Here is a 20,346-nt window from a genome sequence, read left to right as displayed (position 1 = left end):
TGGGCAGCCTGTTCCAGTGTTCCGTCACCCTCACTGAGAAGAAGTTTCTTCTCAAGTTTAAGTGGAACCTCTTGTGTTCCAGTTTGTACCCATTGCCCCTTGTCCTATCATTGTTTGCCACTGAGAAGAGCCTGGCTCCATCCTCGTGACACTCCCCCTTTATATATTTATATGCACTAATAAGGTCACCCCTCAGTCTCCTCTTCTCCAAACTATAGAGACCCAGCTCCCTCAGTCTTTCCTCATAAGGGAGATGCTCCACTCTGTTAATCATCTTAGTTGCCCTGTGCGGAACTCTCTCCAGCAGGTCCCTGTCCTTCTTAAACTGAGGGGCCCAGAACTGGACACAATATTCCGGATGCGGTCTCACCAGGGCAGAGTGGACCTCTCTCGACCTACTAACCACCCCCTTTCTAATACACCCCAGGATGACACTGGCCTTCTTGGCCACAAGGGCACAGTGTCGGCTCATGGTCACCCTGTCGTCCACTAGGACCCCCAGGTCCCTCTCCCCTACACTGCTCTCTAAGAGGTCGTTCCCCAACCTATGCTGGAACCTGGGGTTGTTCACTTGGAAGATACATGAAATATTAATATACAGAATACATTGATAAAGCTCTGTGGGGATGACTACTATGTTCATTAAATTCCACAGCAAAATTCTGACAATTCTGCAGGTAAATAAAATGGAACAGAATGACACTATAACACATAGGCAAGATTTTAATTAATGGTTGCCTAGAATCTTCCAAACAGAAAAGAATCTATATCCTCCATTGTTGTCTAGAACAATCTAAATTTTTTAATGAACTACCATTTAAAATATAAAATTTAGAGAAGAAAAGTGTAAGATGTTTAAAAAATTATATAAGCATTCCTGCTTTAAAAGGTAAAATCCACCCCACTATCTCAAAGAATCAATGGTGACTTGATCATTTAAATCTCTTGCTTGTTACAATTACTTTCCTTTAACCACTGAATTGAAGAAACACCATCTGTCCCCAGTGACAATGACATCATTTTAACCACATATAACATACAGCAAATTTTGCACGAGGAAACACATTTCAGAATCCACATATAGAATGAAATGTGTTTGAACTAATATGCTTTGAATAACTTTAAGGAACAAATCCATAAAGGCAATCTAAACTACATCTCACATGTGTGCTCAAAGCTTTAACTGAAAAGTTCAATACAATCTCAATTATCTAATCACAAAAATTGAAAACCAAACAAATGCACATTTTGAAAACCAGAAATCAAATTATTCTAAAATAAACATAAATGGAAACACAGAATAAAACTGCATTGCAACCAGTTTCTAGTTTCTACAGGCAAGGCAAAAAAAAAAGCAAGCAATCAGAGTTTTATAGCTTTTTCCTATAAAGCTGTCATATCACAAGGACCGTAAAAGCAATGTCTGAGCATTTAAAACTCATTAAATCTTCATCGGATTTGAAAGAAATGGCCATATCTAAGAAAAATAACTACATAGTTAAGAGAAAGCAGTAGTTGTAAACTATGAGTATATCTTAGTTTCCTGCACATTGTGGATGGAGAAACAAGAAGTTTGAGAAGATTAAAATCTTTTTTATAGACATTATTTGTTGTGTTAACTACACTGTTTATCCACTGGAGCCATAGTTGCACCCAGAACTGTAATATCTGTGAAATGAAATCTTATAGACCTATTAGAAGTCAAGTTTAACAGAAATATTGCCTCCCAGTTGGAGTGTTTTCAAATAGAAACAAAAAAAGTTATTTTTTCCAGTGTGTCTCTTTTCCTGCATTACAGGGGGGGGGGAAGAAATCAAAACCCCTCATTAATTATGCAGGTAAAATGTACTGATATAGTTATCTATCTTCAGCAGTCACTAAGAGGACACAAATCAATAGTTCTGTTATGATACAAGATCGGGGGGGGGAGGCTGGGTGGGCAAAAATGCCTTGTCATTTGGTTTTTAATTTGGCAAAGGTTAAGGAAGATTGCTGAAGGATTATAAGTTTATTGCTGCTTGGTGAAGGATATACTGCTCTCTACATTTTGGAAGGACTCACAAGAATAATCACTAGTCGTTTTGAAGGCCAAGCCTGTAAACTCAGATGCATGTAAATCCCCACCAGTCACAGTCTACAATCACACCTTGCAAGTTATTTAATATGCCACTTTTAAAGATAGCAGTATAAATTCCAGTAAACAAAGGTAAAGTGTAAATTGAACTGACATTACTTTTCAATGTAACTGTATACTGTTAATTTTAAGCTGGAAAACGAGGGAAATTTTTTTATTGTGAACATGAACTTTATAACTAGAATCAATCTTTTCAATACCATTTAGCTGCATTTGTTGTTTATTATTAGACTTTGAAATTTGTACAGCATTTTAAAGTCTCAATCTTACAAAGCAGAGACACAGTGCTACCACAGCTAATACAGTGCCGACAGTTAGCTGGGCAATGTCTCACACAAAAGTAGACTTTGCAATTAAAAAAACCCTTTGGAATTATTTGTTAATATTGAGCTTTGTACTTCTAACAAGTGTCTTCAAAGGGAAAAATAAATCTTTATCTGTTGTCTTTTAGGGATAGCAAGAGATAGAATTTTTTTATAAATTTAAAATACATTTACAATTTGTACAAAACCCCTAAAATAGATTAATATACTTTCAACTAACATGTAAGTAGATTTGAATGCATGCTATGTGACTTTGTTTCATTAATATTAGGGATTAATGCTAATATAAAATGAAAGAAAAAAAACTGGTCTAAATGTAGCACAAGAGTAATGTATAGACCTGTGGCTGAGAAGAAATATGACGGAAATGGAACAATTTCTTAAATGATAGATCCTTTCATTCTTCCATATGTTGAAAAGACATTTTATATTTACATTCTAATAACTTTGTTTATAAAAGATTATGGTAAAGCTTATGGGGTGAGAAGAATAGCTCAAAAAAAAGACTAAACAGTCCTTTCTCCCCATATCAATCTACTTAATATACTGACATCTCAATCTCGGAAGGCAAATACAAAAACCTTTAGATGTGATTTTACTTTCATTTTTGGTAGTTAAAAGCAATTTTGAGAATTCTGATGTGCATGTTTTAGAGTAACTTTTTCAGTCTCCTCTAACACGAAAATCGGTCCTGTCTAAAACTACCTTTAATTTAATAACGTGTGCAATGAGTTCCCTGACATCATAAATTCTTACAGTTCAGGTGCACCAATTAGCTCTGATATTTTAACTATTTAATAAATAAAATAGTATCTTAATTATAGTAAATTTAAAATTTATATAGGTGTCAGAATTATTGCTAAACCATTCCTAGGATAAACATTAGTTACTTCATAATATAACACAGCATCTATAATATCTTATTCATAGCTTTTTCCAAACTAGCACATATGAAATTCCATGAATATAAAAGCATTTAATCTTTTAACAAGGCATGATACCAATATATTTTCCAAAATTATAAATTAACCATTCCGTGAACTATTGTGTGTACTGGGTTAAAAATAACAGCAACCACTGTATACTGCTGACAGGACAGTTGCATATGTAGCAATGACAGCTTATAAAATCATAGAATTGTTTAGGTTGGAGAAGACCCTTAAGATCATCAAGTCCAGCCTACACTGCGAGATGTTGTTAGCATGCTAATTTTTTAATTTTTCATCTTAAAAATAAATTAGTCCTATATTTACCATGAGAATTCTGATGCCAAGTGTCATTTATTCAATGTAGAAATTAATAAGCAGAAATTATGAGCTACCAATTTGATAGCAATTTGGTAGCTCAAATTATGAACTACCTCCAGTGTTATGTCTAAATTGTTTCAGCTCTCAAACTGGCTTTATCTGTATCTGTAAAAGTGTCTGAAGTTTGAATGATTCCTCAGTTCTACAAAGGGCAGAACTAATATGTATGAACTAAAATGTCTTTTCAATCAACAACACTACCTTATGAAAAAGTTTTCTAAATGTGCATACAGTTTTGTTTTCCAATATGTCTTGTCTTTTTATTGTCAAAAAAAAAAAAAAGGTGAAGTCAGACTTCATTGCTCTCTCTCTATATATATGACTAAAACTCTTCAGTGCAACACAGTGGTAAGTTCTTACCTTATTGTGATAGGGATGAGTGTACCTTTGCTAATGGATTGATTGACAGATACAGTCAGAATGTTCTGAGAGTTTCCACAGCTGAATCGAACTGTTGGTCTTCCTTCCACAATATACAAGTGCAGGAACTGTTCTCCAAAATTCCTTTCACTAGCTTTGAAAACAAAAATGGAGATAGTCACACTTCTGAAAGTGTAGGACCTTCCAAAACTATTCCACACTACTGGAATGCCATCACCAGTCATAATGCGTGTGTCTTATTATAATTATGACAATTATGTGTTGCAGTTGAGGAGTCTTCTATCAATATAAAGGACTCTGCTTAAGTGACTGTCTGAATAAAAGCAAACTCTGTATCAACAGCTGAAAACAAGACAAAGTAAAAGAAAATAACCAAAAGACAGAACTTATTTTTAGACCAGTGTAATTGCATAAACCTTAAAGAGATATTTACATTAATTGAAGGTGAACATTTCTCTATATTCAGGAGTATTATTAAGGTGCCAAAGGTGAGACAAAAACACCAAACAAATAACAAAAATACTGTATCATGATTTACTATTTCATTCAGCTTTCAACCATATTATAGAAAACAAAGATTATAAGAGAACATCTCCCTGTTCTTATAATCTCTGTAAAGATCATAAACAAGTCACCTTTCCTAATTAATGACACATGTCAGACTTGATAAGAGTAATTGCTGTTACTTGCACAGTTCAAACTAAGGATAAAAGTATATTAAAAAAAAAAATAATCTTCCAGTCTTTGTTCGCTTCCACTGAATAGTGTATTGTAAAGATCACAGCAAAATATTTCTATTTAAATTATGGGTGGCACATTGATAACACCTACAATGGCAAATTATTTTGAATGGGTAATGTTTTATGAATTTGACCTTTGAATTTAATTGTACTTACTTCTCATAGAAGCTAAGACACAGTTCCTGTTTAGGATTTTTATTCCCCATTAAGGCAAGCTGTTAAAATATTAATCTGTTATTTGCTCTATATTTTACCATATTTAACTGAAGTAAAAAAGGCACAATAGCTAGGTCATGAAATTGAATTTACTGGCTATACTTTTTCAGCAGTATTTGAGCAGAAGGTTACTACTTTCTTCTTAACTTCCAGAATCCTACCTATATCCAATTCTCCAGCTTATCTGTAGTTCAGTTGAGAAAAAACCACAACACATACAATATACAAATAAATACTTTATGAATACTTTATGTGGTAGGAGAGAACATTTTCTTCTTTAAGATTACCTGATCAACAACTTTATCAAACATGATGATAAGGAAAAAGGGCGAAATCAAAACATACAGAGGCACAAACTCGACCAACAAATGGAGATAGTAACAAGAACCAAGCCTGGTGGTTTACACTAACTGGTATGGGCATGCAGTGTGTGGGAATGCTTGTTTCAGTAAGATTATCTTATTGAGGACCGATAATGGGTGCCAAAATGGGAAGATAAGGAAAAAGGAAGGCAATAAGCAAAACACAAATGTGACAAACAGCCACAGAAAACAGTAACAGAAGCAACGAACAGAAGTAACAGAAACCAGTCTTACCAGTCACAGTAATGGATGGACTATTATGAAACTTCAGACGTCACTTCAGAGTGCTAACCTGGACTTTGCAATTGAGAAGGGTGCCAGCGTGGGGGTCCAGGATACTGAGGAGGATTGTGTTGGTGGAGCTATGCAAACAGGAAGCTGGGGAGGAACAACCCATGAATGCACGTCCTTTTAAATCTAGCAAGTGCCATGTGTGTGCCTTCACTGAATCTCTACCAGTCAAAGAGAATTTGACTTTCTACAGCCATGTTTTGTGAGTCCTGTAGACAAATGCTGTTGGAATCAGTGCCTTGCCCATGGCAGACTGTGTAGCCAGCTGTGTAGTGTTCTCTGTGTGTCTGCATGTGTGCACACGCCTGTGTGCCTCTGGCATACATGATGAACTTTGCATAGTTTAAACAGCAAATGGGAAAGCAACAGCCATGCCAGTCAGACTGGGATGGAGATCAGGTCTTTGGGCTGGGTTCCAGTGGCTGGGTAAGAAAGATTTCCAGACCTGGAGCTGCTGGAGAACACAGCTTAATATCCCTTAACATTTTTATTCAGAAAGGTAGAAAGAATGTGGGTGTACTTGGAACATATACCTGCTGGAAAGCCTACTGATTTGTTAAGAGAAAAGGATCAATTTTCATTTGGAGGACAAAACGGAAAGGAAAAGGTAATAGCAGATAGAGAGGGGCAACAGGTGCTAACAACTTCCTGATCATTTGCTTTTGTATAATTCATAGGAAAAACATTTCAAAAAGTAAACTCTGCTCTCTAGAGAAGCTTTCTAGTCAACAGAGTCTGTTACAAATCCTGATGACCCCCTGAAATTCTGTTATGCTTGGCCATATTTTGTATTCTGAATACCTAATTAACTCCAAAGACTCTTTAATTTGACTGGATTTTATGCTTTTGTCTTTTATGTTTTCCTCCTACAATAATCTGTTAATTCTCTTTCAAAATATATTGCAGTTAAAAAAGCCACTGCCTTTTAACCCCAGCATAACTGATATATGCACATACTGCATCATTCGTTTCCTTATCTTCTTCTCCCCTTCCTGCACATGCTGTTCCATGCATTTCTAATTTCTATCAATAAGCAAATCTGTAAGCTAAATTGAATTCAGAGAGAAAGAAGTGGGGAGGGTTGTGAATGTATATACTGACAACATGTCATGAAGAAACAAAATTACAGATGAATAGATCATTTCTCCCAGTGAATCTGTCTGTCCATTCATATGGCCCATTAGTAAAAACTTGGACGTAGGTCATTATTATTATTTTTATTATTATTATTAAGTAAAAAATCTGTGACAGATCCTCCAAAGGCAGTATTACCCTTTGAAACTTCAGCAAATGTTAATGCCTGAACTTCAACCTAGGGAGTGCTTATAAGTCACACTTGCTGGAGACTAATATCATTCTTCGTATTATCTGCTAGGTCGTATGAGACCCTTGGAAAGGACAGTCCTTCAAATCATTCTACAGTGAACACGAAAAGGCAGAGTGTCCCTGTGAAAAATTTTGTTCAGGCAATGTAAAGGAGCATATGGTACTTAGCATATATGGTGGGAAATTGCCTCCATGGGAAGAGCCCTAGCCCTTAAGCACAAGAGACATATTCCAGGAACAAACACAGATAGGGAACCATCTGAGTGAAAAAAATGTTGATGGATATTAAGGGTAACTTATCTTAACCTTAGTAGAGATTATGTCAGGGGATCAGGTCAAAGAAACCAGGTCTCAGCAATCATCCTTTCACAGGAAATGGCAAGGTGGAAGGCTATATTTGTATGACTGCAAGCAAGTGGCCACTGGGGTCAAATGGTTGTCTATCTAAAAAAGACAGATTTAAACTCCTATTAAGCTATGGCATGAGGCCTTATTATGCAAAAACATTTTGACACAGAGGAAGGATACTGTGAAATGCTCTGCTTGAGAATGCTAGCTGAAAGACAAATAGACTATGACTGAGTTGCCTGAAATGACCATTCTTGGTTTTAGGAGAGGAAGTAGCACTGGGGAACAGAGATACTGAAAGCATTTCTTATGAAAAAGGAGACGGTGTCCTTAAGGAATGCTATAAACATGGGCTGGGCCACCTGAAATCCAATTGTCAGAAGATATAAACTGCCATATATACTAGAAGTTAAACAATCTGTCCTTGAAGGGATTGTGAACAGCATTACGCTAACCCTGTTAAAAGTGGCAATGATGAAGAGAAGCTTTATAACTGTATTAGGTTTTTTATGACTACTTGAATTTATTTTGCTTTGTGGTTAAATGCCACAATTTGCTTTTATATGTTTTTTAAATTAAAGCATTCAAACAAGTAAAATCATGAAGGAATGAAATAAAAAAAATGGTAAGAATGCAAACTGTATTCAACAAAGAAATATTTCTCAAATTATGTCTAATCTTTATTGGCAAAAATATAGTAACTGTTTATATTTTGAATTTTTTTTCTTCTGACATATTTAAAGAAAAATCTCCTCACAGTCTACCAATAAATTAAAGACAAGGTCCAGACAAAAATTCCAAACAATGTTAGCCCATTGACTGTTACTATTTTTATGCTTATTAAACACATATTGAAAATAATTAGGGAAAACATAATCAGTAAGAAGGAAAGTGGATTTGTCATTGTATTAAAACAGATGATGTCTTATAATCTATTAAATATGATATGCTAACCCTTTCTTCTTGGGTTACTTTCTGTGCCCCCAGTACATGGAGCAATTTTCTACAAATAGGATGTAAACTTACATCCTATCCCTTTCCCCATGTTTTTAACAACCTATTTTTGCCAGCCTCTACAAAAACAGTTAGTCCTTAGCATTTCTTGTTCTTAACCAACAATTGACAAAATCTTCTTTAATTAAGGTATTAAATAGGAAAATGTTTTCCAACAATATAGCTCACATCAGTAAAGTGACATGTGCAGGACACTAACTGATTCTTCTATTCTGCCTATCAGGTAGCCTATATAGTCTATAAGTAGGCTTGCTTTATGTATATACATATTTTATTTTTCTTATTTGTATTTTTATATGGGTATTTACATCAGCTGCTAAAAGCTATGAAAAGAATGCATCAGTACTTCTAAGTGTTCACTTTATTTTAAGATGCATGTATATGAACAAGAGAAGAAGGCACAGATCACCTTTTTGATTCTCATTGGGTGGTATACTACATAAAGATAAATGCAAGTTTTAATGCTTTCATATTTTCCTTTAAGATTCTGAATTAAATATTCTTCTTATGCACGCTTTCAGATTCTAGTCATTTGTACAGCAAAAGCATTTTGTCTGAGATTTCTCATTGAAATTAAATGTTTACTAATTATCTGCTAGAGAAAAGGATGGAACCTCATGACCACCTGGTAAAATTAGGTGTTCTTGTAAAAAGGATAGATCTGCAAGCGGAATAATTAAAAAAAGATAAATTGTAATTATTTTCTAGTAAAATACACATGACACATGCAGATCACTGTGATTTTCTTATTTTTTAAAATATTTTGGACAAAGGCAGAAGATATTTGCTTTTTGAATGTGTGAAACTTGTTGCAACCTTAATCACAAGCTATTGTTAACATCTGTATATTAAGAGAATATGAAAATGTAGGGAACATTAAACTTTTTTTGTAATTCTCTAGTTCTTGTTTCTAGTGAGTGTACTAGCCTCAAAATGACTTTCTGCTGACAGTTCATTTCTCAGCTGTTTGATAGTAGCACAGCAGCAGCAGAAGCAGGAGAACAGCTGGCAACAGCAGCTTCTCTTTTGAAATTGTTAGAATGGAAAATGGAAGACAGAGCAAGGAACAAAAAACAGATGAAGGAAGAACAGAGGAGGCATATAAGCTCATGAATGATATTATGTATATTTATCTGACAGAAGAGTTTGTTGCATAAAAAAATAATAAACTACAAAATTCAGCATAATCTGTATATGCATATTATACTCATTTAGAAAATGTTAGAGATTCAAGTATGATGGGTTTCTCAGAGACAGCAAAGAAAATGTAAGTAAAACGTCTGCTAGAAATCATGAAAAATTACCCTAAGTTCCTGGAACTGTCCCAGCTCAGTGTCCGGGTTAGAACTGAACTCATACCATTTCATTCTGACCCTCCTTTCTTCCCTCTGTCTGGGTTTGTGAAGGGACAAGAAGGGAGCTGTGACAAAGTCAGTGGAGGTCTCAGATATCGGTAACTGGAAAGCACTAGTATCATACTACCTTTCTAGAAGTGCAAAGACAAAGAATGTGAAGTGCTCAAATTCTGCTGTAACAAAATCTCTGTAAACACCTCAAAATCTTGCATTAGCAATTTCCCACAGAAAGCATGAACTCATAACTGAACAGCTATGAGGTTAAATCCAGGATGAGTACATTATCTAGAAAAGAATGTATGTAGAATCACAGAATAGTTTGTGTTGGAAGGGACCATCACAGGTCATCTAGTCCAATGCCTTCAACTAGGTCAGGTTGCTCGAAGCCCTGTTCAATCTGACCTTGAGTTTTTCCAGGGATGGGGTATATACCACCTCTCTGGAAGACCCCTTCCAGTATTGCAATATGCTCATCAAAAGAAATTCCTTTCTTATATTTAGTCTGCCCTCTTAGTTTACAACTATTACCCCTCGTTCTGTTTCTACAGGGCTTACTAAAAAGTCTGTCCCCATCTTTTCTGGAAGCCTGCTTTAGGTACTGAAAGAATGCTATAGATCTCCCCAGAGCCTGTTCTTCTCCAGGCTGAACAAGCCCGACTTTCTCAGCTTGTCTTCATAGGAGAAGTGCTCCATCCTTCTGATCATTTTTGTGGCCCTCCTCTAGACCCACTCAAACAGGTCCATGTCCTTCTTATGCATTTCATTCTTGCCCTTTAGTTTGACCAGCAGATCTTAACTCAGCCATGAGTTTCTTCCAGATTTCTTAAATCTGGGGATCAAGAGCTCCTGCATACTATGGAAAGTGTCCTTCAAGATCTGCCAGATCTGTTCTGCTTCCTTGTCCCTGAAGGCAGTTTTCTACAGGGTCCTACTAATTCTTTAAGCAGCTGGAAATTTGCTTTCCTAAAATTGAGGGTCCTGAATTTACTCCTTGCTTGACCCATATTCCTCATGACCCTGAACTCCACCAGTGTGTGACCACTGTAGCCCAGACTGCCTTCAATCTTGACATCACTGATTAGCACACTTGTGTTGGTGACCATCAGGTCCGGTATTGCAACCCCTCTGGTAGTGCTATTACCTGGTTTAAGAAGTTATCCTCAATGTACTCCAGGAGTCTCTTGGATTGCCTACAGCTCGCTGTGCTACATTTTCAGCTGATGTCAGGGTGGTTAGAGTCCCCTAGGATGACAAGAGCCTGCAAGTGAAATGCTTTCTGTAGCTGGAGTAAGAAGTCTCCCACTGTTTGGGCAGCCTGTAGCAGACACCAACCACAAGATCCCCTTGGCTGCCTTGGTCCCTAGTACTTGCCCATAAGCCTTCAACCTTCTCATGGCTATAATTCAGAGAAAAGCTCTTCTCACTCTATCCATAGACGAAAGTCCCTCCATCTTATTTGGTGGGGTTTATTTTGCACTAATTAAATACAAAGTAACATCAAAATGTCCATAAAATTATCCAGTATTTGAATGCATATAACTGAATTAGGCATAAAGGAACTGTGTTTTTGTTAAATCAGTTTTGGGTTGTAAAGTTGTTTTTTTTAAAATATAAATATATATATATACATACAAACAATGCTAGAAGCAGATTCATTGGGATGCAGAGAATAAAGTTAAGGAGTGTAATGCAAGTCATTTATGGCTGCTGTGGTGTTCTCCCACAGTGTACAAAGAAGGCATCCACATATGTGTTTGTAATTATTGGAAAACATAGATAGTGAAAGAGTTGGAGTTTGATTTTCAGTTACAAATTTTGAATATTTGATGTTTGCAAAGATAGGGAAATTCTTTCTGTGTAAAATGGTGAAGTTGTAAACTAAACAAACATATCCGGCATTGTAATTTCTGTTTCAAAGCCAGCCACCATCCCTCCCTTGCTTCATGAATTTGCTACTTTTTAATAGAATCATAGAATAGTAAGGGTTGGAAAGGACCTTAAGATCAAGTTCCTTGGGCAGGGACACCTCACTGACATGTCCACTGCCATGGGCAGGGACACCTCACACTAAACCATCTCACCCAAGGCCTCATCCAACCTGGCATTCACAACCTCCCTGGGCAACCTATTCCAGTGCCTCACTACCCTGACAGGAAAGAATTTCCTCCTTCTATCCAATCTAAACTTCCCCTGTTTAAGTTTGACCCCATTACCCCTTGTTCTATCACTACAGTCCCTTTCCAACAAGTACTGATAGAAACAAATTTGTCTCTGCTTGTAGGAGTAGAGTACACTTATCCAAGTTTTCAGAAAACGCCACTTCCTCATCAGAATAACAAAGGAGCTTCCATTTTAGATCTTTTTTTTTTTTTTTTAACAGACAAGCTTACTCAGGGCTTATGGGTAGATAGCGAGCTTTACTTTAACTCTTGCTGGAAACCAACTACTTTGGAGTGATGAGGTAAATATATTCAAAGTACTTCCAGTGACCCTCCTTGAAATCCTTTTGAAGGACAAATAACTTCTCTGCAAATTGAAACAACTAACAAGTATAAAACACTTAAAGAGATGCCACCTACCCATGATTTTTAGCAAATTTTACAGCCATGCAGCTTAGGCAGCTGCAGCAACAGGCCAGCTATAACATAATAGGATTTGATATATCATTTTGAAAAGCAGTAAACATAAACATTCAGTTTGGGCTACAGTGTTTTACACCTAAAGAAAGCATAATTAAATAATACCATGGAGCTTATACTATTTTCAAATCTGGCTTATAAATATTGACATAGTGCAGGTGAATTCACATATATTATGTCCATATTAATATGTCAATAACAAAAATAAAATAATTTATATTAAATCAAGATTTCAGTGTGTAGAAAAGCCTTAGGAAACTGCTGTGAACAGAGAATCCTAATGATTTTCCCTTTGTGAAGTAAATCTATTGCATAGATTACACAAACATATTTCTCTACCTCTTCCTGGATTTGGGAAGAAATCACTTCATTTTCCAGGTTTTGCATTTGGATAGAAATTACAATATAAAATATGTGATAAGATATTCAACTGGCAGAGAAGCCTATTTCTCTTGCTGACTAATGAAAAGCACACTGTCTCAGAAGTTCATGCCATATACTGAAGAATGAAATATGCAGGCAAGAAGGAACATTCTTATGTGGTATTATCAAGCACACATCTAACTCTGCAAGTATGCTCTCCAGGGACCAGAAAAGGATCCTCTGAATTGCGAAATCAAAAATATGGCAAATTTTCAGAAACTAAGATACTTCCACAAATCAAACTATATATTGAACCGAGATCACAACCTCGTTATGGAGATGTTTTTCTGTAATAAATTGATCAAAACTTCTTTAACATTTGTATTTTAGAGTTGTAACACTTATCACTGGAGTCATATGCTTACTATGTTCTTTCTTGTCAGGAAGCATCTTTTTCACTTGTAAGTTTATTTTGTTCAATGAGTCATAAATTAAAGAACTTTCCAGAGGAACACAAAGAAGGATTTTTCAAATTTTATAATGCATCACACATTAGAATACCAAAAGGCTTCTACTGCAGTTTAATGACTCATTTTGCAGCTGAATAGGAAACGCCAGCTGATGTACACTAAAGTTAATAAGGACCTGAAGGAGCTAAAACTGATACTTAACTTCAAGTATCATTGGTACTCACTGTAAAGAATTGTGCCATTAAGAGCAGTTGTTTTCACTGACAAGTACAGAGTCGTCAGATTGCTTGTTTCCTGCCCAGATGCAGTCCTGGTCTCAGATACAGATGTCAGAGAAGGTAGTTCCAAATAAGAATTTCCAGTGAAGGATGGAAAAAACAGTGCTGTATCTGTAATGAATAACCAAAAGCTAACTTTATTAAATTATTACAAAATAAAGTGATAAAATAAAATATGACCAGCAAAGCACGCTTAAAAATATTAATTCTGCATACCTGTGAATAGTGTAATCAACTACGTTATTTGCAAAGCATGCATACATATTTAATTTCAAACATTCAAGTTAATTACGCAGAAAATGAAAATGTTCTAGCATCTGCATATTGCCAGAAGCATAAAGAACATTTTAACAGGGACTGCACTCAGAAGATGCAAAGTTAGAAAGATTGCCACAATTTTTAATCTTTACAGATGTGTCTGTGCAGAACTTTTATCCCATGACATCCCTGTGAAGTACCTTTGGTTTATAGTTGTAGACTACAATCACAAGTTTTCTTCATTTTGACGATACTCATATATTTTGGGTTTGAAACTATGATGAGGATGACATTGGGTGGTATATACATTATTCCATTACACTACTCTTGCCTTGCAAATGAATAGTCATAAGAGAAAATTTTTAACTATGAAAGCTTAACATTTGCAACATTTATTGCATTCATTATCTTTGTCATTATGTTTTGTATTATTTTGGTTTGGTATTTTTCCCCCTGTAGCTGTGATAATAATAACCACTCAAGCAAGAAGAAAACAAAGTAGAATAAAAAAAATAATTCTGAATAAAGTAATGCACTAATCAGAACACAATTCCAAAAGAAGGCCTGGAGAGGAAACTGTAATTCATTGGCAAGCATTAGATAAGCAAATAGCTCAATATATGGCAAGACAGCGAAGCATGTAGGAACGCCAGCATCCCAAGCATACCTGTAGCAATATCCATTAAGTCTTTTTGTCTTCTATCTCACATGTAGTAGAAACACCTTTTAAATGCTCTCAATATTTGTCAAACAACATGAAATTCTTTTTCACTATTGCTGCATTTGGCAAAAGTAACAAAATCTAAACCCTACTTTTGAATCACTTTTCACATCTCATCTTTTATCCTTAACAGAATTTATACATACAGCTAACTTTAGACCCAGAATTTGAAATTAATTCAGTAACAGCAGCAAAAAGTTTGATAACAGGGAATAGGTTGATGTAATGCAAACAATTATTTGCAGCAAATTGCAGCCTCACACACAGCATTATTCTTCCTGAAGATTATCAAGATCTATCAAATGACACAGTAGTTTTGGAAAAACTTAGCAATAACCTTTGACAGATTTCCTTAAGATATGCATTAGGAGTTCACTGATAGTGGAATGTTGCTATCAGAATTGTAAGAAATCCATAAACTAAAGAAACACCATAATTCAAAATGAAGATCTTGTCAAGCTCCTGATAACTTATACACATACTTATAGATCCATTCCATAAGCCTATGTTGAACAGTAATATGTAATTCCCTGACATGGGATTCTAGGAAGGAGACATTTTATGTACCATAAGAAATCGCTGTCTCAAACTTATTGTTTTCAATTTATACATATAATTGGTAATAATCAACAGTGAAAAGATGAATTATGTTTAACATGTATAAATAGTACATGAGGATGATTACTGATAAACCCTTTCTAAATATTAACAAAATAGTAGCCTTGAAAGAAAAAAACAAACTGTGAAAAATCATGGAAAAAAAGTAACTTAAAAAAAAATATTGTGGAAAATACATGTATCTACAAGTGGCACCTATACTAAGATAAAACTATGGTTCTGAAAAATCAGTTGTTGCTCCTTGATGTAGTTAATTAAGTTTGTGTATTAAGAGCCTAAAATCCAGGTTTGTGATGAAATAGGTAGAATAGTACACACAAAGCTGCTTGTCTGGAATCTCTTTTTACTCTTCTTTCATTTTACTGAACTCTGAATTAGCAAAAATTGGGGTCCCATGAAGCACTGAGCATTGCTGCACAGTACTAGGTTATGTAAATCAAAGTGAAGGAGGGCATATGCTGAAATTCAATAAGCTAATTACATGCTATCAATGCCAGCTATGATGTTTGTATAAGACTTATTTTATAGGATATGTTTTCTAGTAACATTTACAGATGTCTGTCTTTTAAGATGGTTGTGGGTAATAAGTGATTCTGTACTTCATTTATTTATTCTCTCCTGGGGCCACTATCTACCAGCTGTCAGCTCTGTCCTTGACTCCAGTGGACTCTACTAGGGCAGTGGTCTCCAAAGTGGAGTGCATGCACCCAAGAGGGTACACAAGACCATTTGCTGGGGTGCAAGAAGAAAAATATTAGAACTGCCATAACACATAAATGTAATTTATAAATAAATGTATTTATACATTGGTGTAGTGACTTCAAAAATTTTTTACTGATGGGGTGTGCAAGCCACATAGTTTGGAGATTGCTGCACTAGGGAAAAATTGAAGGACAATAGGGACTTGCCAACTATGTCTCCCACAAGAAGGAGAGGGAATGTAACGGAGTAACCAGCACAGCATTTCTGTAGTATGGAGAATTTCTACAAAGAAATTATGATTCTTTGACGTAAGTTTTACCATTTGCAGAATGTAACTTTTTGAGATATTAACTGTTACTCCAACTAAACAGTGACAAATGTGACACTCTACCAATAGAGAACAGTGAGAAAAGTAGAACGATACAGCTAATCAAATTCATGCAGTACTTCTAGACTCAGACCATGTGCCTGTTTCAACAAACAAAATGGCTTAAGAAACTTAGGACATTTTCTGCATACAAGCTTTATCAGGAAGCAACATAATACAGTGATAAAATTAATATATAAAAAAGATTAATTACAAGACAATTAATGCAACAGATATACAGATTTCAATTCCCCTGGAAGAAATAAAAAAATCTAACATTTTAAGGGTAAAAAGGGAGACTGCAAGTAATTCAAGATATAATACCTGAAAAAATTCATAACAGAGACTACATAGTTGGGTCTTGGATTCCCTGAACAGTGCATATTGTTAAGAATTGCACTTTAACTGTTTAACTGAAGGCTCAGATTTTCTGCTGAAATAAATAGATTATCTGGTATATTATTGACTAAGATCTTCATAATACCACATGTGCAAACAAATTTCCATTATGATCCTATTTAACCTTTCCTTAATTAGAAAATAAACAGCAGTAAGGGGAAGAATAAGGTTTTATACTATTAATAAATTCGAATCAATCTGTTTCCACTTTCACTATGAATTTTGTGACGTTTGGCTTAGTACTGAGTTCTGTTAAATTCTATTGAATTCTGTCCAAAATAAATTTTGAAATCTCAAAGATCAACTGCACCAGCCTCACTAAATAAATTCAAATGAGAAACAAATAACGCTTTTAATAGTAACAAGAAGTAAGGAAAAAAAACCCCCACAAAACAACAAGGCACCAGAAAACACAAAGTCTTTCTGGTAGAAGAGATCTGATGAAACATCTGACCAAACCATCTAAAACCTACAGGGTAGATAACTGCTTTGAAAGTCCTTGGTCCTCTTGAACAACAAAGAGAAATGGATAATCCTATGATGCAAGTCTCCTGAGCTTTTAGTAAACATTTAAAAAGACCAGGTGAATCATGGCCTAAACCTGCCTAGTTCTCTTCATTTGATGTAAAGGGACTTGAGGGTTTCTAGTTTAGCTGTAGACATGTACACCAGCAGTATCTGAAGTTAATGAAAATTCTAACCCTTAATGTCTGTACATCAGAATGAAATGTCCTGCTGGAGGATCTTCTTTAGGCAAAACCAAGTTAATAGAGTAGTTCGGAGTTGAAATGTTAGAGATGTGAACTGACTAGGATGTCAGAAGTTTAAGTCATGGGTTTAAATTCTGAATTTGCTATTTGTATTTTTCAATTACAGTGGTAAACATCCAGAGATGTTACCACAGAGATCTGAAACTGATGGACAGGTTCTGTTCTTGTTCTTCTTTTCCATCACTCAAAGAAAACTGTGGAAATACAGATGATAAAAGCTTTGCCAACCAGTGGATCAGACCTTTTCCTTATTACCAAGAACGAAGGTGTTTCCTTCCAGCACGCAAAAAGGAAGTTTAGCAGCACTATCAAGGGGCTGATGAAAACGTGACTTGCTCTATCCATCTTATGCTCACAGAATATCCCAGGGACCCCAATTTAACTACCTGAGAGTAATACATTCTTTTATCTCATGTTCACAATGTGAAGAAAATCAAAGTGAAATAAATATGATTCAGATAATTCCTAGGGATTATGTCTGGTGCATACAAAATCTGACCTGGGTATTTCATAAGGCATCACACACACCTACAATGGTACAGAAATACAATCAGCATTTCCTTAATGACTGTAACTTTAGAAATCTATGAACTAATTAATTAGTTGAGTTCATCTGTTTCCAGACAATAAAATATGAAACAAAATAGATTTCACCCTTGCTGCTTTCATTCATTTGTTTCAATGCACAAAAACCTGCTTGCTGTAACTGAACTCCTACATCATGAGGCAAAAAATCCCTGTGGAATAAAATGCAGAAGTTGTTATTTATCAGGCCAGTTTAGTGCCTTGTTGATAATGCTCTCCGCTGTCAATTGGGAGATCTGAATTCAGATCACTGACTTAATATCTTACTTTGTAGATTGCTGGGGGCTTCATATGACAGAAAGACGGTATATGCAACTGTGAAGACTTAGAGGAGGCACTGGAAGACAACGGCTCACATAAGCAATCCTCGAGAGCAGGACAGAATTTCATTTTCATTGAAGGAAACTGCCATACATGTGGAGAAGTATTAGATGAAAAGAGTGTAAAAAATTACAGGCAAATAAAGCAGATGATACCATTGAAAGCCTCTTCTGATTTTTTCCATGCAGCCTGGTAACATTTGTATGCAGAGGTACCATGAAACACAAGAGAAACAGGGATGATCAAAGGGATGGTATGGCTTCCAGAGTGAGAAACAGACCAGGCCTATTCAACATGCAGATGAAAATGTGAAAAACAAATGACCGCTCCATGTCTTCTAATACAAAAACTAAGGGCACTCATGGGTAATATCAGGTCACAGTTTTGTAAAGCCAAAAGCAAATGATTACTAGCCATTCACAGAATGCATACCTGTAAGAAAATACAAGAAAACCAATCCACCAGACTAGCAACTATAATAGATTCACAGCTCAGGAAATCCTAGTCTCACTGTCTAAAGGAAGCTGAAGTAATTGTACTTCAGGAAAAATCACATTTGCCCTGTTTTTTATATCCCTTCTAAATATCTTTGGTTTTGCTCAGAGACAGGATATTAAGCTAGATGACCTGCTGGCCTGATCCAGTTAATAATTTTTATCTGACTTATTCTTCTTTCTGTATTACTGCTAAGACTGCATGACAGAACATAAAGAGTTACGCACACCATTTAACATAAAGGAAATTAATGATTCCATAGTTATCTGAAACATATAACAATTGTCATTACATACCACCTAGAGATCAAGTTACCCTCTTTGGCAGTTGCACTGTAATAAGTAGATCAACCCAATGTAAATACTTTATTAGTTTTATTTCAGGAAAAACAATTGATCTGTTAATAGTTTTAGTATTCCTTACATACTGAAAAGTTCAAGAATTGGCTGCTTACCTGACAAAATGGAATCACAGTAAAGCAGCTTGATGTTCATATGCTTTGGGAAACAGGAAACCACAAGAAAAAGAAATTATTTTCGTATTCCTGTTTAGTGCCCTAATCATTCCTCTTCTGATCTCACATTTTAGGAGGGAAGAATCACTTTTTTATTTTTTTGCCTAGACCCTCAGTTGCTGTACACCAGTAAAGTTATAACTTCATTGATTTATTGCATATGAGAATTCAGTATTTCCTGCCAATTCCTGTGTATCCCTAAAATGGAGAATATTATCTGTCTCATAGAATAAGACAAAACTTACTCAGTTAATGGCCACAAATGGTCATTCATATTCAGTTCAAGATTCTGTGAAGACAGTACCTCAACAGAAGGTGTGAAAAATAATCAAGAAGTTGGGTGTCGAAGAAACTGCAAGCAATCCAGGGTTATTCAAAACCCAGAAACAAAATTAGCAACTTGCTACCTGCTTTTACTAATTTAAAAAACAACTCGGTCATTTATCTTTTAATGCTTGATTAGTTTAATCTAAATAATTTACTGTACTTTGCTCCTAAATGTGTTGGATTTTAAAGCAAAAAGAATGTTCTTAATTGATACAGTGCCTAATCAGATGTATTTCGCCACCTGCATTCAAAATGATGCATAAGTACTTAAATCTTTTCCTGAATTTGACATAGAGGAAATTGGGAAGTTATTATCTAATATTTCCTTCAAGCTTAACATATTTGAGAGGAAATATGAACTTCCTGCAAAAACACCAGAGTTTTATCTATTAAAAAAAAAAAAAGAAAAAAATCTATCTTTTTATAGATAAGAGGGAAATGAAGGTCCTTTAGATCTTCATTTCTATTTTTTAATCTCTTCCAATTACAGGAAAAAAATTAAGGTAGCTTTGAATATCAAACCTTAATTTACACTGGAGTTGTCATGATGCACTATTATACTTGATGTTGAAAAGCGGTTTGCTTTTAAGGTCACTGTGACACATACTATGGCAAATTTTAATGAAGCAAGGACTTGTAAAAATCTTTTGAAGTTCACTCATTAATACATTTGTTCTGTAAAGTATGAACATGAGTTTTCACAGTCTTGATTCAGGTCTAAC

The 20,346-nt window shown here is 35.3% G+C and overlaps 1 protein-coding gene across 1 annotated transcript in view; it reads right to left on the bottom strand.

Annotated features, from left to right (window-relative positions):
• EYS (eyes shut homolog) overlaps positions 1-20,346 on the bottom strand; it is a 579,093-nt gene that overhangs the window by 134,542 nt on the left and 424,205 nt on the right. Inside the window, exons 26-27 of the mRNA XM_061347833.1 lie at positions 13,494-13,658; positions 4,125-4,278 (exon numbers count right to left, since the gene is read on the bottom strand). Coding sequence (XP_061203817.1) covers positions 4,125-4,278; positions 13,494-13,658 — 319 coding nt within the window. The remainder of the gene's footprint in view (positions 1-4,124; positions 4,279-13,493; positions 13,659-20,346) is intronic.

This window comes from Neopsephotus bourkii, unplaced genomic scaffold (genome assembly GCF_033783945.1).
Source record: "Neopsephotus bourkii isolate Nb327-2 ecotype Australia unplaced genomic scaffold, CSIRO-AGI_Nbou_v1 NB_330, whole genome shotgun sequence".
Lineage (NCBI taxonomy): Eukaryota > Metazoa > Chordata > Aves > Psittaciformes > Psittacidae > Neopsephotus > Neopsephotus bourkii.
Note: the sequence above shows the minus strand (reverse complement) of the source record. Positions and strands in the feature narration are given on the sequence as shown.